Source organism: Pristiophorus japonicus, chromosome 1, assembly GCF_044704955.1.
Source record: "Pristiophorus japonicus isolate sPriJap1 chromosome 1, sPriJap1.hap1, whole genome shotgun sequence".
Taxonomy (NCBI): domain Eukaryota; kingdom Metazoa; phylum Chordata; class Chondrichthyes; family Pristiophoridae; genus Pristiophorus; species Pristiophorus japonicus.
The window spans coordinates 407488120-407511367 of NC_091977.1; the positions used below are offsets into that span (position 1 = coordinate 407488120).

The 23248-nt window shown below is 40.0% G+C and overlaps 1 protein-coding gene across 2 annotated transcripts in view; it reads right to left on the bottom strand.

Annotated features, from left to right (window-relative positions):
* Positions 1-23248, bottom strand: part of chd7 (chromodomain helicase DNA binding protein 7) — a 346350-nt gene that overhangs the window by 69178 nt on the left and 253924 nt on the right. For both annotated transcript variants that reach the window (XM_070891933.1, XM_070891925.1), the window contains exons 13-21: positions 19944-20120; positions 19555-19698; positions 18760-19015; positions 13197-13407; positions 9521-9716; positions 9239-9406; positions 8938-9117; positions 8649-8759; positions 8365-8567 (exon numbers count right to left, since the gene is read on the bottom strand). In XM_070891933.1, coding sequence (XP_070748034.1) covers positions 8365-8567; positions 8649-8759; positions 8938-9117; positions 9239-9406; positions 9521-9716; positions 13197-13407; positions 18760-19015; positions 19555-19698; positions 19944-20120 — 1646 coding nt within the window. The remainder of the gene's footprint in view (positions 1-8364; positions 8568-8648; positions 8760-8937; positions 9118-9238; positions 9407-9520; positions 9717-13196; positions 13408-18759; positions 19016-19554; positions 19699-19943; positions 20121-23248) is intronic.

The following is a 23248-nucleotide window of genomic DNA, read 5'->3' on the forward strand; positions in this document are numbered from 1 at the left end:
TGGTGAATCTTCGCTGCACTCCCTCAATAGCAAGAATGTCCTTCCTCAGATTAGGAGACCAAAACTGTACACAATATTAAAGATGTAGCTTCACCAAAGCCCTGTACAACTGCAGTACTAGGTAGATGCCAGGTGGTCCGTCCAGTTTTATTCTTGGTCTTCTTTTTAGCAGTTTGGTACAACTGAGTGGCTTGCTAGGCCATTTCAGAGGGCAGTTAAGAGTCAATCACATTGTAGTAGGTCTGGAGTCACATGTAAGGCTGACTAAGTAAGGACGGCAGATTTCTATTCCTGAAGTACATGAGTGAACCAGATGGGTTTTTACGACAATCCGATAGTTTAATGGTCACCATTACTGATACTAGCGTTTTTTTAAATTTCAGATTTATTTAATTGACTGAATTTTATTTCCTCAGCTGTCGTGGTGGGATTTGAATTCATATCTCTGGATCATTAGTCCAGGCCTCTGGATTACTAGTCCTATAACATAACCATCATGCTACTGTACCCAACAAAATAGTTTAATTTTATTTGACTGTACATCTGTATGCCAACAAAGAGGAAAGGAAACTGCTCCAGACCTCAACTCTTCATCCTCAGTTGATCATCTTCAGACTTCCGCTCTTCTTGTTCCCTTTCCTCCTTGGTCTGTTTATTAACATTTTTTACTTCTCCTTGGTCCTCTAACCCACTCACTGGTACTCTCTAGAGGTCTATTGTTGCCATCCCAGGGTCAAGTCCCTTGTAGGTAGGCACACAGTTTCCTAGTATTCCATCCAAGCTATCATCTAGCACACCCACTGCAGCTCTATAGTCATTTTCTCAGTCGCCATCCACCCACACGACTCCTGTACACCTCCCCCTCGGGGAACAAATCGCTCTAATCTCCTCCTTGTTCCCCCCTCTACACTTCTCTCTGGATTTTCCCACGACCTATCCATTTCAAATTGTTCTTCAAAAAACCACTCCCTTGCAAAGACAACTTTTCCTCTGGCCTTCCACCCACCATGAAATTGCTGCCATTGTTAAGCTTCTCAGCAGCTTTACTGCTTCTGCCTTTGATGCCCTTGTTCCCACCAAGTCTCTCGAAGTTTTAGTTACATTTTTAAGTATTTTATAACCTTCTTGGCATAGATTATTTTGATTCTAACTCCCAATATCTTCGAAAGAATCTATCCTGACCTCAAGTTCGAAGTAAGGTTTCAGTAACATGCTCAAGATTCCAACCTTGGCCTAGTTGCTGATATAGTTTTAAGTATGGGATCAACTTCTATATGTACGCTGACACTCTGATCTATCACTCCAAGATCATCCTTGATTTTATGTCCATCAAAGTGGTCCTTGCCAATCCAACTTCAAGTTACATGTGAGCCAGATGTTCGACCAATTTAACGATAAGCATACTGTTCAATTCCGGTCAAAAACTCTGTATCCCATTCCAACCCACTCCCAAGTTGCTTTCTCAGCTGATGAAAACTGGGAGTGAGTTGGGTGTTCTATTGACAGCAAGCAGAGTTTCAAACCTCATATCTGTTCAATCACTTAGACTACCCATTTCCATCTCTGCAACAATATCCACTTCCAGCACCATTGAAAGAAAATATAAATGCAAGTTATTTTTCTTAGTGTCTTTCACAACCTTAGTATGTCCTAAAGTGCTTCACTTTTGAAGTGCAGTCACTATTGCAATGGAGGGAAATGTGGCAGCTGATTTGCATACAATACAGTCCTACACACAGCAATGAGATTAATGACCAGATAAACTGTTTGAGATACTGGCTAAGAGATAAAAATTGACCAGGGAATTGGGAGAATACCCGTTCTTCTATTAATATGGGATCATTTCCACTGGAGGGGGTAGATGTGACCTCAGTTTAACATCTCATCCGATAAAGCAGCACTGCCTCAGTATTCACGGACGTGTCAGCCCAAATTATGTACTCAAAACTCAGTGGGGCTTGACCCCATGATCTTCTGATCAGAGGAGAGCGTGATACCATTGAGTTAAGGCTGAGACCCTCATCCACACTTCTGTCACCTCTAGGCTTGACATCGCCAAAGCATCCTCTCGTGCACTAAGTCCCAATCACTGGGAATTAAACATACAGGGGTATCTGACAATTCGGAAAGATAGACAAGAAGGGAAAGGAGGTGGAGTAGCTCTGTTAATAAAGGATGATATCAGGGCAGTTGTGAGAGACGATATTGGCTCTAATGAACAAAATGTTGAATCATTGTGGGTGGAGATTAGAGATAGTAAGGGAAGAAGTCACTGGTGGGCGTAGTTTATAGGCCCCCAAATAATAACTTCACGGTGGGGTGGGCAATAATCAAGGAAATAATGGAGGCATGTGAAAAAGGAACGGCAGTAATCATGGGGGATTTTAACCTACATATCGATTGGTCAAACCAAATCGCACGGGGTAGCCTTGAGGAGGAATTCATAGAATGCATACGGGATTGTTTCTTAGAACTGTATGTTGCAGAACCTACAACGGAGCAAGCTATCTTAGATCTGGTCCTGTGTAATGAGACAGGAATAATAAACGATCTCCTAGTAAAAGATCCTCTAGGAATGAGTGATCACAGTATGGTTGAATTTGTAATACAGATTGAGGGTGAGGAAGTAGTGTCTCAAACGAGCGTACTATGCTTAAACAAAGGGGACTACAGTGGGATGAGGGCAGAGTTGGCTAAAGTAGACTGGAAACACAGACTAAACGGTGGCACAATTGAGGAACAGTGGAGGACTTTTAAGGAGCTCTTTCATAGTGCTCAACAAAAATATATTCCAGTGAAAAAGAAGGGCGTGAAGAGAAGGGATAACCAGCCGTGGATAACCAAGGAAATAAAGGAGAGTATCAAATTAAAAACCAATGCGTGTAAGGTGGCCAAGGTTAGTAGGAAACTAGAAGATTGGGAAAATTTTAATCGACAGCAAAGAATGACTAAGAAAGCAATAAAGAAAGTAAAGATAGATTATGAAAGTAAACTTGCGCAAAACATAAAAACAGATAGTAAAAGCTTTTACCGATATATAAAACGGAAAAGAGTGACTAAAGTAAATGTTGGTCCCTTAGAAGATGAGAAGGGGGATCTAATAATGGGAAGTGTGGAAATGGCTGAGACTTTAAACAATTATTTTGCTTCGATCTTCACAGTGGAAGACACAAAAACTATGCCAACAATTGCTGGTCACGGGAATGTGGGAAGGGAGGAGCTTGAGATAATCACTATCACTAGGGGGGTAGTGCTGGACAGGCTAATGGGACTCAAGGTAGACAAGTCCCCTGGTCCTGATGAAATGCATCCCGGGGTATTAAAAGAGATGGCGGAAGTTATAGCAGATGCATTCGTTATAATCTACCAAAATTCTCTGGACTCTGGGGAGGTACCATCGGATTGGAAAGCAGCTAATGTAACGCCTGTTTAAAAAAGGGGGCAGACAAAAGGCAGGTAACTATAGGCTGGTTAGTTTAACATCTGTAGTGGAGAAAATGCTTGAAGCTATCATTAAGGAAGAAATAGCGGGACATCTAGATAGAAATAGTGCAATCAAGCAGACGCAACATGGATTCATGAAGGGGAAATCATGTTTAACTAATTTACTGGAATTCTTTGAGGATATAACGAGCATGGTGGATAGAGGTGTACCAATGGATGTGGTGTATTTAGATTTCCAAAAGGCATTCGATAAGGTGCCACACAAAAGGTTACTGCAGAAGATAAAGGTACACGGAGTCAGAGGAAATGTGTTAGCATGGATCGAGAATTGGCTGGCTAACAGAAAGCAGAGAGTCGGGATAAATGGGTCCTTTTCGGGTTGGAAATCGGTGGTTAATGGTGTGCCACAGCGATCGGTGCTGGGACCACAACTGTTTACAATATACATAGATGACCTGGAAGAGGGGACAGAGTGTAGTGTAACAAAATTTGCAGATGACACAAAGATTAGTGGGAAAGCGGGTTGTGTAGAGGACACAGAGAGGCTGCAAAGAGATTTAGATAGGTTAAGCGAATGGGTTAAGGTTTGGCAGATGGAATACAATGTCGGAAAGTGTGAGGTCATCCACCTTGGGGGAAAAAAAAACAGTAAAAGGGAATATTATTTGAATGGGGAAAAATTACAACATGCTGCGGTGCAGAGGGACCTGGGGGTCCTTGTACATGAATCCCAAAAAGTTAGTTTGCAGGTGCAGCAGGTAATCAGGAAGGCGAATGGAATGTTGGCCTTCATTGAGAGAGGGGTGGAGTACAAAAGCAGGGAGATCCTGCTGCAACTGTATCGGGTATTGGTGAGGCCGCACCTGGAGTATTGCATGCAGTTTTGGTCACCTTACAAAAGGAAGGATATACTAGCTTTGGAGGGGGTACAGAGACGATTCACTGGGCTGATTCCGGAGATGAGGGGGTTATCTTATGATGATAGATTGAGTAGACTGGGTCTTTACTTGTTGGGAGTTCAGAAGGATGAGGGGTGATCTTATAGAAACATTTAAAATAATGAAAGGGATAGACAAGATAGAGGCAAAGAGGTTGTTTCCACTGGTCGGGGAGACTAGAACTAGGGGGCACAGCCTCAAAATACGGGGGAGCCAATTTAAAACTAAGTTGAGAAGGAATTTCTTCTCCCAGAGGGTTGTGAATCTGTGGAATTCTCTGCCCAAGTAGGCAGTTGAGGCTAGCTCATTGAATGTATTCAAGTCACAGATAGATAGATTTTAACCAATAAGGGAATTAAGGGTTACAGGGAGCGGGCGGGTAAGTGGAGCTGAGTCCACGGCCAGATCAGCCATGATCTTGTTGAATGGCGGAGCAGGCTCGAGGGGCTAGATGGCCTACTCCTGTTCCTAATTCTTATGTTTTTATGTTCTCCCATCAGACCTGTTTTCACCAACCTCTATTGGCTCCAAGGTCCCCAAATACATTGAATTCAAAATACTGATCCTCATCCCTCTCTGGTCTTGTACTATCCCGCTTCTGCCATCTTCTCGAGCCCCATTTGCCAGTGCACGTTGTCTGTTCTTCTAACTGACCTTTATTGCCCATCTCCTCCTGCCCCAAGATCTAGGCCCTACACTCTACCTCTCAAATCCATCCACCTTATTTCTAATTTGAAAAATCCTCAAAACTGACCTGTTTGATCATGTTGTTGGTTGCAACCTCTAATTCTTCTCTTACTATTGTTGGCGGTCCATTCTACTTGGAACATTTACTATAATTAAAGATGCTATGCAATTGCAAGCTGCTGTTGATAGGTATCGCTGTACTGCTGCTGTACTCCCTATAATGCTCCTTTCTTCTGATCTAGCATTGCAGATGTAAAGTTTACTAACCAGGGGGAAAAAAGTGACTGCATAAATCATCTGAAAAAAAAATGGAGTTTAGCTGCATTAGTAATATGGTAGAAAAGATGCAGGTTTCACAATATGACAAGTTCTTCAGTTCCCAAATTACTAATTTTATTCAGCAATTTTGATGTCAGTGCTACACCAAAAGTTGTGTTCTGCAAACACCAATGAGATGCTTTTCCAAATCCTTGCCACCACCAGTGTGTATTGGAAAATCTAGGCTCCACTGTAACATTACATTATAGCCCAATCTTTAAAACATTAATGCACTGCCTTAGTAAAACTGACAGCTCTAAAACAGCCCCGAACATAGTTACACAATGTGTGGTAGGGTAGAAGTATGTCATAACAAACTGCAGGTACATCTAACAAATTGCATGGATTATGGCAGAAATTACTAATCACCTCTTGAGAAACATTTCTGGCTATTGTGAGCATATATAGGTACTCTGCTAAACCGGATTGTTAAATTGTTTTAAAATTGTTTCCATTATTGTCACAGTGACGCTGAAGCACTCTTCTCTCCCATTCTCCAGTTCATCGAGATACTCTTCCCCAACTCTTACTCTCCCAATTCACACAGGCACTCCACTTACCCTCTTCTCCCTGCCCTGCTCATTCAAGCAAGCATGGTTCATGATCATTGCCATGAAGCTAGCACTAAAACAAACAGGGTTCTAGGTTTTATTCAATCGTCAATTGACTGCAAAACAAGCACTTTATCCTTGTACTAGACCATAGTTAAGCCTCAGTTAGAATACATTGCTCACTTTTGATCCCTTCACGTGTTGGAGATATTGAGGCTTTCAAAGAGTTGCAGAGGAGGGCCACAAGATTGATTTCCAGTTTAAAATACCTTAGCTACCCAGATAGGCTTAAAGAGCTAGATCTGTATATTTCAGAAGCGTCGGCTCAGAGGCTATTTGATCAAGGTTTATAAAATAACAAAGGGACTGGCTTGTTTTTATCTGGACCAATTACTTCAACTGGATAGGTTAGAGATGACCAGCAGCCATGCTTACAAGTTATGTTAGCTGTGGCTCAGTGAGTAGCACACTCGCCTCTGATAAATCTCGGCTGACACTCCAGTCAGAGGTGCCATCTTTCGGATGAGACGTTAAACCAAGTCCCCATCTGCTCTCTCAGGTGGATGTAAAAGATCCCATGACACTATTTCGAAGAACATTATTGGAGTTATCCCGGGTATCCTGGCTAATATTTATCCCTCAATCAACATAACAAAAAACAGATTATCTGGTCATTATCACACTGCTGTTTGTGGGAGCTTGCTGTGCACAAATTGGCTGCTATGTTTCCCACATTACAACAGTGACTATACTTCAAAAGTACTTCATTGGCTTTAAAGCGCTTTGAGACTTCCAGTGGTCGTGGAAGGCACTATATAAATGCAAGTCTTTCTTTCTATGCAAGGGCAGAACTAGGTTCAATGGTAGACAGTTGTTCTTTTCCGAGAGCATAGTGGACCTATGGGACAGGTGGTCGGCACATGTGGTGAAGGCTGATTCATTGTAAATCTTCAAGAAGGAACTGGGCCTGTTCTGGCTGGGACGGAGATAATGTCGAAATGTACATCAGGGTCAACGTGGTCTCCTGGACTAGTTTTGATCACCTAAAGAGATCAAAGAGGAAATTTCCAGATTTTGATCTGGGTTTGAATCTGTTTTTTTGCCTGTTCCAGGAGGTTACGTAGCTCTGGGTGGGTAGGGTGCGCCTGTAGCGTGATGCATGAGGTATCACAACTATATAGGACAGGATCAATAGACCTGTTGGTGTTTTGATGTCTGTTTTTTTCATATGTTTGTATGAGGGACAGTGAGAAAATGGGGAACAGAGAAGGCAGAAGAAAAAGTGGGGCAAAGGGAGAGAGCAAGGCACAGATACTTTTGTATCCTAGATTTATACTGCATAGCTTCAAATTTAATGCTGAAATTAGGAGAACTATCGAGTGCTGCTTTGGGTAATACAAGGAACTTAACTCTGTGCTAAATTTTGTCAGTATGCATGGGTGGCTGCTGAAATGTAATAATCCTCTCTATTCTTGTTAGCATTAAATGCACCAGGAGTACATGAAGCTGTCAAATTGTGGAAGCAAACGAATGAAGTTTTGCCGCTTCCCATAGTGGCATGAGCAGTCTGCGTGATTGCACTACCCCATCACTCCCCCAATGTTAGCATAACTAGTTACACACCACACACAAACTGAGCATAGTGGCAGTAGTCCTACAACTGCATGAGGCTTAATCCAGCATAAGGGATGCCTATAGAAAACCACTCAATATGAGGAAGGAATATGAACTGGAGCAACATGTCACAGGATGACGGGGTCAAATTCACACATACAATTTACAATTTCAACTGGGCCTACAGGGAAAACACTTACTTAGAGGAAGAGACAGTAAAAATTGGGAGAAACAGTTTGTTCAACTCCTAGTTACCTTGTTTTAAGAGAAGCACCAAGGTCTTTGAAGCTGGTTTTGTGGGTTCTTCTCAATAAGGAAATGATTCATGGGCCGAAAACAACCTACATTTATATAGCTCATTTAATGTAGTAAAACATGCCAAGGCACTTAAGAATAATATCAATAAAAACACTGACATTTTTGACTTGAGCCACAGAAGATTATCTCAGGACAGTTGGCCAAAAGCTTGATCAAAGAAGTAGGTTTTGAGGAGCATCTTAAAAAGAGGAGAGGTAGAGAGGTTCAGGGAGGGAATTCCAGAGCTTAGGGCCAAGGTAGCTGAAAGCATGGCCACCAAAAGGGATACACAAGAGGCCAGAATTGGAAAAGTACAGGGATCTTGGTAGGGCTGGAGAAGGCTACAGAGATAGGGAGGAGAGGCGCTATGTTGGGATTTGAAAATAAGGACAAGGATTTTAAAATTGAGGCGTTGTCGCACCGGGAGCCAGTGAAGGTCAGCAAGCACAGGGGTGAAAATGTACAAAATGGGGAAATGTCAAACTTTACATAAATGTATTGTGCAACTTACTCACCCATATACCAACAGGTTCTTTTCCACTCTAAAACACTCAGTCCTTGGGTAACCGTGGGACCTGTCCTGTGGTCTACGGGGCTTTCCAGTTTTTTCTTCAGACTCGCTTTCTAAATCTGAAAATTCCATTAGTTCATCTTCCTTGATAGCATTGTAGTGTCTTGTCTGCTTTCTTACTCTTGGCGTATCAATCACCAAATTGTTCTACAACAAAGGTAGTACACATGAGCAAAAATGCATTTAGCTGCTTTTAACATAATACACATGACACAATATATTGCTTACCCTTCCATTTATTGCATCAATATCCAATTCAGCTTTCTTTGCCCACTTTTGCCAAAAGTTGGGGTCATCAAGGGAAATATCTGTTCTATTCCCAGAAGCTACAAAGCTGGCCTGAAGAAATTTATAGTATAAAAAAAGTTTTTTTTTTTTTTAGTTGATTGGGATAATTCTGTACAATTTTTTTCATATCAATGTCATCAGATATCTCAATGCTTAGGACTGGCTCATTACAATGGTGTACATATGACATTAAAAATATATGCGCATGTACTTGGTTAAATATATTCACCTTTGCAAAAGTAGAGCCTTTTCCTTCAGACTCTATAGTAATTGTGTGAGTACGTCTCAAGAGAATCTGGTCAATATCTTCCTCACAGAACTTTGACCCCTCATCCTCTTCATCCATCAGTGCACCATATGCTCCTTTCCGAAGAAGATCCTCAATCTCCTTTTTAGACAGCTGCTGAACCTGAATATTTTGCACAATATTAAATATAGATCCAATATTAAGTATACATCATTTATAAACAAAATAGCCAGAGAAATTTGCTTAATTTGAGCTGACTGCAGTATTGTACAAATGTACATACCCCATTGGCACTATTTTCTCTTCCACTCATGGATTGCAGAACAGCTTTGTCCAATCCAAGCTTCAGACTTGCCTTATCAAACATTTCTCTTTCATAAGAGTTCCTGGTTATTAATCTATACACCTTCACTGCTTTACTTTGCCCAATTCTGTGACATCGAGCCTGAGCCTGTTGGGGTATAACACTCTTAAGTAGGCAGCATCATCTTGTGTCAGATTACTGTACCTTGTGTAAATATAATTCAAAACAAAATTAAAATAGAAAATGACAGACAATTCTCACCTGGAGGTCATTTTGTGGGTTCCAATCAGAATCAAATATGATACAGGTGTCTGCAGCAGTGAGGTTAATCCCCAAACCTCCAGCACGAGTGCACAGTAGGAAAACAAAACGATCAGAGTCAGGTTTAGAGAAACGATCTATAGCTGCCTGTCGAAGATTTCCCCTCACACGGCCATCAATACGCTCATACAGATGTCTGGAAAACAATTTTCGGAATTAAAAAAAGAGACTAGTTATTTTTAGCCAGTAAATTTGTCAAAACTCAAATATTTCCACTTGCCAAAGGTGTGTAAATATTGACCACAATCAGAAAACCTCAGCTTTTTTTGTTAGTACATAACATTTATCTCATGATCACTAAATAAATTAGGATGAGAAAGGTGTTTTGGCATATCCAAGCTCAGTCACCCAGAAAGACTTTATAGACTCCTGACTACAGTATTTTAATTGTTCCTTAAAATATTCCAGGGTTTCACCTCCACCACTCCACCTGCAAGTCAATTCCAAGAATAACTTCTTGATCACCATCCTAAATTTGGCATTTACTAGTTTGAAACTGTTTTCTTCAATCCTATTTTCATGGATAAGTTTAAAGTAAAGTTCTAAATCTGCCCTTTTCCATACTGTTTGTCAAGGTCATCTATTTTGAGGCTGAAAATCCCAAGTTCTCTACAATCTTTCGTCATACCTCATTGCTTTGATAGTAGGGATCAGCCTTGTGGTTCTCCTCCAGGGCTTGAAAGTCTCCCTTGTGTCATGGTGACCAGAACTGGCTATCACACTCAAGGTGTGCAATAGCAGCATTTATAGTTTGAGCATGATTATTTCTCCTCTGACTTGCACTCTATTAATTTGGCTAAAGTTAAGCATTCTACTTGCTTTGTTGATTGCTGTACCACAGTGAACATACTAAGCATCAATTCCACCACCACCCAAAGATCTCTTTGAAGAATTTTGACACCCATTCAAGGAGTACTTAAGCAGCTAAGTTTCTTCCTCTACTTGCAGTACTTTATTAAATTTCTTGTGCCAGTTAAATATTTTATCCAACTCATTTTGTGCTGTCTAAGCAGCCGCCTCAGAACCAACTGATAGTTTCAAATTTGATCAATTTGCATTGAGTTTCAGAATTCAAGTTGACTCAGAGAAGGAATACAAATTGATGTCCAGTTTAAAACACCTTAAGCTACCCAGATAGACTTAAAGAGCGGGCTCTGTACACTTTAGAAAAATATAGACTCGTCTGATTTGATCGAGGTTTATAAAATAATGTAGAGACTAGATTGTAGTTGTGCGAACAACTTATTTCAACTGGATAGGTTAGGGAGGACCAAAGGTCACGCTTACAAGTTATGCAAGAGCAGAATTAGGTTGGATGGTAGACGGTGGCTCTTTTCGAAGGGAGACTTGTGGAACAGGTTGCCAGCTCATGCAGTGAACATTAATTCATTGTAGATTGTCAAGAGAGAGCGAGAGGAGAGCGAGATTTGTTTCTGGCTGGATCAGAGATCATATCGTACAATAGGTAGGTACCCTATAATATACATCAGAGTTAATGTGGTCTCCTGGATGTTTCAATCACAAAGTGTTCAGAGAGGAATTTTCCAGATTCCAACCCCCCCACCCTCCCCACAATTGGTCTGGATTTTAAAACTTTATTCTTGCCTCTTCTAGGAGATAACATAGCTATGGGTATGCAATGAGTGTCTGTATTATGATACACAACATATCACAACTGTACAGAACAGGCTAGATGGACCAGCTGGTCTTCTCCTGCCAAACATTTTCTTATATTTGTATGGAGTGTAACCATTTTCTTATGCTTGCATGGAATACAGAGTTTTCTAACCTGACTGCCATAGCTTTACAATCTTTGGAAATGCATTGTATCTCAATTTAAGACCAAAGAGCTTCACAGTATTATCTTCCACTCTTGGAGAAAATACCTTTCCATCTTGTGCAAGTAAACAAGAGCACATCCCACTCTTAATAGTAATTTACAGAAACCTGTACCAGCGTATACTTGCTGGTTAGGTATTGGATAGAGGATGTCTTTTTTTGGAGGCGGGGCGGAGGGGGGTGGTGGAGCAGAGACAAATATCTAAAACCTCATCGGGATTTATTGGTTTTGCCATAACTTTATATCTCATTTTGTAATCAGTTGTACAATGCGCCATTCCCTTGCCAGGACAGCAGGCAGGCAACCTGCTCCCAGTTCTCTGTCAGCTTTACCTTAATCAGCTGCTGGTATATCCATGACCAGCCAGGGAGCAGCAGACCCTTTCACAATACACTACCTCAGTACAGCACTCCCTAGTGGCAAAGCCAAAATTGGTAAATCACAGAGGGGCATCACAGGTGCAATTATGCAGTATACAAATGTTTGAAACTAATATTTTGGCAAAGAGTATTTTTAAAAGCATATTTAATTTTATTTGTAGGAGGGCAAATTGTTTTGCAAATAGGGTCAATGTAGAAATTGAAGGTCACAGAGGTATGCCTAATTGCTCAGATGGAGATAGTGTGGAGGATAGAATAGCATAATGGTTATGTCACCGGACTAACAACCCAGAGGTCATGAGTTCATAATCCCACCATGACAAGTTGTGAATCTGAATTCAATAAATAAAATATGAAAGCTTTCAAATTGACACGAAAATCCCAACATGGTCACTAACCTTCTTCATGAAAGATAACCTGCCACCCCCAACCTAGTCTGGCCTACATGTGATTCCAGTCCCACACTATGCACCTTACTCTTAAATGCCCTCATTCCAAAAAGATAGAGGCAGTTAGAACATTATTCTTTCATCTCTGGAATCCTGTCCATTTTGATTTAAAAAAATCTCCTCTCAAACTAATTTTAAGAGGCCCAAGTGAAATTAGTTTTGACCAGCTTGACTCAGTTTGTGTTTTAGCCAGAATTGCATGGCAAAAACTATTCACAATCCTGCACAAAATTGGCACTTTTACTAGAGAGACCACAAAGATAGCTTGCTGGACCAAGGTTGGTTGGAGCAAATATTATCCTATGGGAAATCACTTCCCATTGATAGCCCTGTATCATTAAAAAATATATGTATATCTGCATATATATATATATATATATATCGCAGCTACTATCGGGGTCAATTTCATGTGTTTTCCTGTTTTGTCTGCAATATCAAAAAGTGATATAAACATATTGAGGCAGCTGAGTTAGAGCATATTTTTGGAGCAAAGTAAAATAATGTTTTTGTGTGTCTCAATAGCACTATACCTGACCTGTGAATGTACATGCAGATAATGGATATCAAAAGCGGAAATGACTCTGTTCCCCATCAGAGACATCACTCACTCCTTGAAAAGCATCAAAAATTCCATCTCCCGTCTCTGACGCTTGGTTTACTCAGTTACATGATTGGCTAACAGGCATGTGGACATTACCAATTCTATAAGTTGAGGCTATTGGGTATGGCAAAAGGAACTGTGGCTATACTATATTATTTGTTTTGATTTGCCTGACCTCCCTTGGTGCCTCAACAGCACAGCTGAAATCTCAGTCTTAGTCCTTCCACACAGAATACAAACCCACACCATGATCCTCCAAATCCCAGTTCATTGGAACATTAGTGTACTGTTTCACCCTGCAGGCATCAATTAATAATTTCCATTTACAGAGTATTTCTGGCCTCACCTTCGCTGAATGAGGTAGTCCTCAAGAATATCCAAACAGCGCACCATCTGGGAAAATATAAGCACCTTGTGGCCACCAGCCTTCAGCTTTGGCAGCAACTTGTCAATCAGCACTAGCTTGCCAGCAGCTTGGATCATAGCCTGAAGCTGAAAATCTGGTGTATCAGGATTATGTGTTTCTTTAAACTCTTCCAAAATCTTCTCTTCAGCACCTACACATACCAAAAATGAACAACCAGACCATCACAGAGCAGTCTGAATCATACCAGGTCTAGCATTTTTAAGATAACAGAAAAGAAAGCAAAGTCTTGGGACCAATTACAATAGTACCATGGCTCTCAGTCAGTACTAATAAGTTTGCTTCACTTTCCAATCCCCCCCCCCCCCCGCCGCCACCCACCCACCACCTCTATTAGAAATGATTTTAAAAGTTCCAAATAGTTAAGTATATGGAGGTTTCACAGCTAGAGAAAAATTGATGGATGTTCATGTTGTGTCAATGAACCAAGGAGAGATACTCAAGCAAAACTTCCAATCCCCCAAAGCTCCTTATATCACCCTTTGATAGCAAATAGCTCATTTAACTCATCAGAAGCACACATTACTTTTGTACCTAAAATGGCCTAAAATTCTCAAGCAGTTATAACTCAGTCACTTATTTGGATTATTTGACACCTTGAATTTTTAAAGCACTAAATTCCTACTTTGGTGTGTTAATTCAAATGACAGATCATTCAAATGTTTCGCACGAAAATGATTCTGAATCACAGGTAGCAGATTATTTCAGAGTTTAAGAAAATGAAGTCAAAGATGGCAAATTAAATAAGACAGCAGTTATTCACTTAAAATCACCATTAAACTAACAAGTTATAGGATCAAAATACTATAAAATTGATTCTTGTACAAAACCTTTTTAATAAGATCTTTATATACATTATGGATAAACTACAATCCATTTTGAAAATGTATGGAACTTTTAACTGAGCTAATATACTTATACCACAGCATTTTCCTTGAAGAAACTAAATCTAAAATTTCATGCTACTTATGTCAATTTTTCTGGTAGTTATATAACTCCAGTGTCAATTTTACACCACATAAATCAATGCTGATAATTCAAAACTTTACAGAATTTCAAAAGTTAAATTCTTATTCTTGAATTCTTTCAACAACAACTTGCATTTATTTATTATCTTGATTAATGTGGAAAAACATCCCAAGATGGTTCACAGTGGAAAAGAGGAAAAGAGGAACGGACACAGAGCCCTATGGGAGAATTAGAAAAGGTGACTAAAGGCTTGGTTAGAGAGATTAGTTTTGAGAATGATTTAAAGGGTGGAAAGAGAGGTAGAGAAATTGAGACGTTTAACCAGGGAGTTCTGAAGAATCATCATCATCATCATAGGCAGTCCCTCGAAATGCCAAAGGCAACTGAAGGCTCTGGCAATAGTGGAGCAGGAGAAGGGGAGTCAGATAACAGGGTATGGAATGGGGCACAAGGCAAGAGAACATTGCATGGGAGATTGGTACAGTTAACCAGTGCAATTCTCTGAAGGTGACGAGGTGAAAGCTGAGGGGCACTTGTGCAGAACAAGATGAAAGCTGGAGTGTTCTTGACAACTTGGAGAGGGTAAAGGGCAGAGGGTAAAGGGCCTGGTAAGTAGGGTTTTGGAAAGTAAATCAAATCTAGAAGTTACAAAAACATGAATAGGGGTTCCAGCGGCAATGGGGATGAGGCAAGGATGAAAGTGGGCGATAGTGCATAAGTGGAAATATTTTTGTGATTTTATAGATTGCTAGGTTTGAAATTGAAATTCAGGTTTGGGTTGAAATAGATATCAAGGTTTTGTACACCTTGGCTCAGTCTTTCAGCTCAATTAACAAATAAAATAGTTTGAGAACGCTGCTCGTCAGCTCAGTTTGCATAACTTTGATGTTTCTAATTTTTTTTTCATTCTTAAATTTAGGTTTGCAACCTAATCAAATATTTTAATGGTATACTCAAATATTTTAATGACAGTACAGGTATCTCTACTTTAGTGGGGGAGGATGTAATTGCAGCATTACTGTTTTACATAGGCAGTTTCCAATATAAATGTGGACATAGGAATTTGTAATGGAAGGCAAGCACAGATTATTGGAGTTAACAGTCAATACTATACTCCAAATTCATTTTAAGGATGGAAAATGTACCATTTTATGAAAATTAGATAACTTATTTAACCTACAGACAGCACTGGAGCTTCAGAAGTTGTGTTATCGACAGATCTACAGAAGAGAGATGCAATTCTTATGCTGCAATTTCCTACTATGTAGCTTTTGCAAATCCAGCATACTATACCCAGTAACATAGATCTCATTGACAAGTTCAAGACACACGTATCTCCTAGATCTTCCAATAGTCAGTTAACAAATTGACCTAATTTCTCGAGGCCATGCTTGGTGCAAGGTATCACGAAAACACACAAAATCCTGGGTTGATGTCAGCCTTCAGAATGCACTTCAAGGGATGAAAAGCAACATCTCATTATCCCTACAGGCCTGGTTTTCAAATTCCACAGAGCAACACAAAAGATGCATAATTATATTACTGCAAAGAGCCAACTAAGTTAAAAGGTGTTGAAGCCCATAAAATAACTCAACAGACTGACAAAATCTGAAAAGGTTTTCTTAATTCTCGTATATGTGCGGCCAATAAAGTGTTGAATGAGATGAGCATGCGGGCGGCACAAGACATTATGAGGAGCATTTTCTCTGAGTTCCTGCCTGAAAACAGACGACCTTGATTGAAGAATGAATGAAAATAGATTGGGAGGCCTTCTAATCAAAAACCGACCTCTGAAATTTGCCTCCACCCCACTGCTTTCAATGACAACCAGCCACCCCTCTCTGCATGTAAGTGGTGGTAAGAGGGCATGGCTTAGGATGTGGCCAATTTCCCTCCATTCTCACCTCTACTCTAACAATGGAGAGGATGGTCAGAAGGAATGAGACTATAGAGAGACCATGGTGGCAAGAAACAGAAGTAATGATTTCAGGACTCCAACATAGGTGATTTGATAAACTCTCTATCTTAAAAGTTGCGCTGCTCATTTTAGCTGCGTCAGTGAGTGCCCTGCTGACAAGAGATTTCCCTCCTCTGCAGTGGTGGACTCCTACTGAAAAGCAGAGACCCTTCTAAGGAGTCCACCCTACCGACTTAATTGACCTGGACGCAGTAAAATGGGATGGGGTTATGGTGGACTGATGACCAAAGTCCTGCTTCAACCCACCTCTAGCAGCAATCCCATCTTTAAAGGAAATTTGAATGCTTTTACCAAACTTCTCTGTGTGTAAATTAACCAATCCATCTCCCAAGAGAAAGAAAACGTTAAGTCACAGGTGCTTGATTTCCCTCATGGGCACATTCAACTACAGATTCAACAAGTATGGAGACTGAAGACCTGAAGTATAAAAATATAAAAGTGGCACAATATTAATTTGTCTTAGTTGTGGAATTGCATTCCATGAATTTACACCACCAGCCTGGGCCATCAGTAACAATTTTGCCTGAGTCAGAAGGTTGTGGTTCAAGTCCCACTCTAGGCTGAAACTTCAGCACTGTGGAAATTCTGCATTGTTTGAGGTATGAACATTGTTGGGCGAGACATTATACCAAGGCCCCATCTACCTGTTTGGTTGGATACAGAACATCTCCTGGCACTTTTTCCTCAAGAGCAGGGAGTTATCTAGTAGTGTCTTGACCAACATTCATCCCTCCAGCCACAGAATATCTGGCTACTCATCTCCATTGTGTGCAACTGGCTGCCACACCTGCCTCCATAATAATGGGTATACTTCAAAATTGGTTTTGAAGCTGAAAATTAATTGGTTGTGAAAGGTTTTGGGACATCTTGAGGATATGCAAGGTGCTATATAAGAATATAAAAAATCGGACCAGGAGTAGGCCATTCGTCGAGCCTGCTCCGCCATTCAATAAGATCGTGGCTGATCTGATCATGGACTCAGCTCCACTTCCCCGCCCACTCCTCTTAACCCCTTATCATTTAAGAAACTGTCTATTTCTGTCGTAAATTTATTCAATGTCCCAGCTTCCACAGCTCTCTGAGGTAGCGAATTCCACAGATTTACAACTCTCAGAAGAAATTTCTCCTCATCTCTGTTTTAAATGGGTGGCCCTTATTCTAAGATCATGCCCTCTAGTTCGAGTCTCCCCCATCAGTGGAAACATTCTCTCTGCATCCACCTTGTCAAGCCCACTCATAATCTTATACATTTCAATAAGATCACCTCTCATTCTTCTGAATTCCAATGAGTAGAGGCCCAACCTACTCAACCTTTCCTCATAAGTCAACCCCCTCATTCCCGAAATCAACCATGTGAACCTTCTCTGAACTGCTTCCAAAGCAAGTATATCCTTTCATAAATATGAAAACCAAAGCTGCATGCAGTATTCCAGATGTGGCCTCACCAATACCTTATATAGCTGTAGCAAGACTTCCCTGCTTTTATACTCCATCCCCTTTGCAATAAAGGCCAAGATACCATTGGCCTTCCTGATCAGCTGCTGTACCTGCATACTATCCTTTTGTGTTTCATGCACAAGTACCCCAAGGTCCCGCTGTACTGTGGCACTTAGCAATCTTTCTCCATTTAAATAATAACTTGCTCTTTGATTCTTTCTGCCAAAGTGCATGACCTCACACTTTCCAACATTATACTCCATCTGCCAAATTTTTGCCCACTCACTTAGCCTGCCTATGTCCTTTTGCAGATTTTTTGTGTCCTCCTCACACATTGCTTTTCCTCCCACCTTTGTATCGTCAGCAAACTTGGCTATGTTACACTCAGTCCCTTCTTCCAAGTCGTTGATACAGATTGTAAATAGTTGGGGTCCCAGCACTGATCCCTGCGGCACCCCACTCGTTACTGGTTGCCAACCAGAGAATGAATCATTTATCATGAGTCTCTGTTCTCTGTTAGTTAGCCAATCCTCTATCCATACTAATATATTACAGCCAACCCCGTGAACTTTTATCTTGTGCAGTATGAATGCACCTCTCTCCTTGTTGATATTCGGAGCACCATGGCAACTGTACACGCACAAGATTGCGCAATGTTTCTGAAAATCTTCCTAGCTATATGTCTTTTCTGTTGTTAGTGGAAGGTCTACACAGACCATCAATGCAAAAATCTATATGACTAGCCTGTAACAGCCCAGCTGGAGGTGGAATATATGTTTGCTGCTGTTACTTTGCTCCCAACAGGGAAAGGAGAAACCACCTCTTGATCTAGCTCTTGATTTTATTGGATGCACTACTGTATTTAAATTATGACAATGTTGTTACAAAAAGGCAAGTTTCTACCCTTTCAGCAAATACCCTTGAAACAACCTGCACCATCAGATTGGCTTCAAAACTGACCATTGCTGCTGTGTGTCAGAGGTAATGAATTTTAGAGGATGTGGCATACTACAAATATCAGAACAATGATGAGATTTAACCAAGTGCTGTACTAGAGAATCAAAAACCTGTCCAAAGAACGGTCAGTAAAATTGTGCTTACCATTAATTAAGTATGGATGATTACAGCACTTTCTCAGTTCCATCATAGTGTTCAGAAGATTGGGCACATTGGTTTGACCAGCTCCCTTAGAGAGGAAGGCAAAGTTTTTCTCCAAGATAGCTCGATAATATTTCTTTTGAATGTTGGTCAGTTCTACTTCAATGATGGTTTCTTCTTTTGGAGCTAGATTTTTCTCCACATCTTCCTTCAAGCGCCTCAACATCATTGGTTTCAAAATAGCCTGAAGTTTTTGTACCTGTAATAGTTATTCAAACCTTTGAGTGTGCAGAATACTACACAAAACAGCCTCTGAAAAAACATACTGGAAGTAATGATGGAATCAAAAGGTTGTAATTTGAGCCCAATGCCATAATTACAATTGCAAAGTCTGAGCTTTTGAACAGGCCATAGGGCTAAGAGAATACATTGCAGTCTTCAATTTACTCACACATCTATTTTCTAAAATTCATTTGATTGATTGCATAAATATACTCCATTGGTGGAGGCGTAACAATAATGTGCTGATGGTTACAGATAAATTCTATATGCAGTATATTACCAATGTTTAGTATTGTTTACATGGAATTAAAATTCAAATTTTTCATACATCATCAGATTTAAGACCATTCTGTTTCACAAATGAAGGACAAATGGAATGATCAGATGTTCATCAGTTGCCGCATTTTAATCCCAGTAAAATGAAATATAGTCCTTTGCAAAACAGTGTATATATTGTAAATAACCTCCGAAAGATAAGTAGAGAGCTCATTCAACAGCTCTGCAAGTGTCATATACCTGTTCCTCAGTTTTCAGATCACCAAACTCTTGCAGAAAGTTGGTCTCTGATGGGAATCGCGAGGGTTCCAGGAAATTTAGCAAACTGAAAAGCTCTTCTACAGTATTCTGTAATGGTGTTCCAGTCAGTAGTACCTTGTGCTCCTACAGCGATAAAGGAAATCCATTAGATCTCAAGATTTCCAAATCAGCAAAAAGAATTTGAAGCTGTTGTTAAGAGGCAAATCTCTCATCTGTTAAATGTACGGAAATCTAAATCAAAATGTGGTGATATATCTTGTGCATGTCTAACAATTGTCAGATGGTACATAACTCATTTTTGAAGGATGCTAAATAAGTTACTCACCAACAATGCACATTTCATTCAGTATTACAGAAAATATACTGACCAGATCCATTTGCTTTAGTCCTTCCAAAAGTTTGCAGTTTCTGTTCTTCAGTCTGTGGGCTTCATCAATTATCACACAACGCCATGCAATATTGCGCAGTTCAGGGCAATCAGTTAAAATCATTTCAAATGTAGTGATGATGCCATGGAACTTGTATGCACCCTGAATTAGATGACCCTTAAAATAGGACAAGCTAGATTTAATTTCCTTTTGTAGTTGAAAACTTAAACCAAAAATACTTCTGTTTATAAATGTATAAAATCAAGGTTAGTAGCAATTTATTATATTTTAAGCAAATGAATCCCTGATCGGGATATTATTCATTAGACATTTTAAAAGGGAAAGAAAAACTTGCATTTGTGTAGTGCCTCATCACATTTCTCAAACATCCCAAATTGCTGCACGTACAATGAATTGCTACAAAGAACAGTGACCATTATATAAGCAAATACAGCTGCCATTTCCACACAGCACGATCCCATAAACAGGAATGAGATGAATGATCAATTAATTTGTTTTTTGGTGATGCTTGTGCAAAAAGGAATGGCAGCCTCGACACCAGAACACTACTTCTCTTCAAATATTTTCTCTCAACGTATGCATTTATAAAAATATTAAAAACCTTACACCTGAATCCACTTCTGGTCAACGTTTGCCATTATATATTCCTACATCAACCATCATCACTGGCAGAAGGATATAACTACAGTGAGATCAGTTTACATAGGCAGTTTCCATTATAAATCTGAATACAGGAATTTATAATGGAAATATAAAAATAAGCACAGAACGTATGACTTGAAAATGGGGACACAATTGCACCTGTACATCCTTCTCCAATTATTCCCTCTAACCGCACTTCACCTGAAGACTATTCTTGGTCTTCACTCCCCACATGCAATCCAGGAAATCAGTATCAGTAATATATTAAAAATACATCTACGCACACTTCCTGTCAACACTTTCCATTCTAAATTCCTATATCAACATTAAGCCCATGGAATAAAGGGGTAGTGGCAGCGTGGATACAAAATTGGCTAAGGGAAAGCAGTGAATTTTTTTCCCCAGACTGCAGGGAAGCATATAGTGGATCCCCCAAGGGTCAGTATTAAGACCATTGCTCTTTTTGTTAATACCTGGATTTGGGTATACATGGGCCTAATTTCAAAGTCTGCATCTGATATCAAACTCAAATGTAATGAACAGGGAGAAGGATAGTAAAGAAAGAAAAAGTATTGCATTTATATAGTATCTTTCACTACCTCAGGACGTCCCAAAGTGTTTTACAGCCAATGAAGTACTTTTGAAGTAATAAAAATAATTATAACTTTTACTTATATAGTGCCTTTAACGTAGTAAAACATCCCAGGATGCTTCACAACAGTTCTACAACACAATAGATATTGACCAGGGAGGGAACGAGAGAAAAAGTGGGAGAAGGAAGTGTAAAAAAAAGGTCAAAGGCTCGGGTCTGAAGTGGCAGCCAAAATGCGCATGCAGATAGAAACGGACGAAAAAAAAAATAAAATAAATTCAAATTACATGGTAAATAATACAATAAGGAGTATGCAATAGTAAAATCAGTATAATAAAGATTATAATTAAACAAAATTAAATATTTACAATAATTATAAATTAAGTTAAAATTAGAAAATCAGCAATTGAAGCAAATTAAATAGTTTTTTTTTAGCTTTCTTTAAAATTAATTCCCTGTTCAGTGATTCAATTAATATGGAAGAACCAATCACTGCCCTCCATCCTTGTGACATCATAATTTCATTACTTTTTATTTCTCATTTTATCCTGACAGGTCCGTTGATCCTGTTATGGCTAGCTTTTTTTGAAACTCCTTCCAGCTGCTCCAGGCTAGCGCTGCCTCCAATGTCGGGGACCACTGTTGTAATGTTGGAAATGCGGCAGCCAATTTGTGCACAGTAAGCTCCCAATACAGCAATGTGATAGTGACCAGTTATTCTGTTTTTAGTGATGTTGATTGGGGGAAAAATATTGGCCAGGAATAACTCTCCTCCGCTTCTTGAAAATAGTGCTATGGTCCACCTGAGGGGGCAGACAGGGCATCGGTTTAATGTCTCATCCAAAAGATGTCAACTCCGACAGTGCAGCACTCTTCAGTACTGCACTAGAGTGTCAGCCTAGATTTATTGGCTCACGTCTCTGGAGTGTGACTTGAACCCACAAACCACCTGATTCAGAGGCAAGACTGCTATCAACTGAGCCACAGCTGACACAGGAGGTAGTAACACACTTTAAGAGGATACAAGACAGACTGGTGAAAAGGGCAGACACATGGCAGATGAAATTTAATGCAGAGAAGTGAGAAGTAATTCATTTTGATAGGAACAATGATGAGAGGCAATATAAAACTGAATGATACAATATATTAAAGGGGATGCAGAGACACCTGGGGGGGGGGGGGACAAGTTGAGAAGGCTGTTGAAAAAGCATGTGGAATTCTTGGCTTTATAAATAGAGGCATAGAATACAAAAGCAAGGAAGTTATGCTAAACCTTTATAAAACACTGGTTAGGCCCCAGCTGGTGTATTGTGTCCAATTCTGGGCACCACACTCTCGGAATGATGTCAAGGCCTTGGAGAGGGTGGAGAGGCAATTTACTAGTACAGTACCATGGATGTGGGACTTCAGTTATGTGGAGAGACTAGAGAACCTGGGATTGAAAGGTGTTCAAAATCATGAAAGGATTTCCTATGTTATAACAATGACAACACTTCAAAAGTGTTTCATGGTTGTAAACTGCTTTGGGATGCCTCGAGGTCATGAAAGGCAAGTATAAATGCAAGTCTTTCTTTTAAGAGTAAATAAGGAGAAACTGTTTCCAGTGGCAGAAGGGTCAGTAACCAGAAGACAGAGGGGCAAAAGGTGCAGAGACTATGCGAGTTTTTTTTTTAATGCAGCGAGTTATGATCTGGAGTGCAGTGTGGTGGAAGCAGATTCAATAGTAACTTTCAAAAGGGAATTGGATAAATACTTGAAGGGGAAAAATTTGCTTGGGCTACAAGGTCGAGCAGGATAGCTCTTTCAAAGAGCTGGCACAGACACAATGGGCGGAATGGCCTCCTTCTATGTTGTATCATTCTATGAACATTTATAATGGAAACTGCCGATGTTGTGCTGTAATTACATTCCCTGCCAGTGGTTGTGCTATAGCACTTCAGTTTTGACTCTCCCAGCTCCTCAGCTGTACTAGAGATGTCAATCAACTCTACTTCGCAAATTGCCAGAAGTCTTGCTACTTAAGTATAAATGATAATATAAAATCAATATA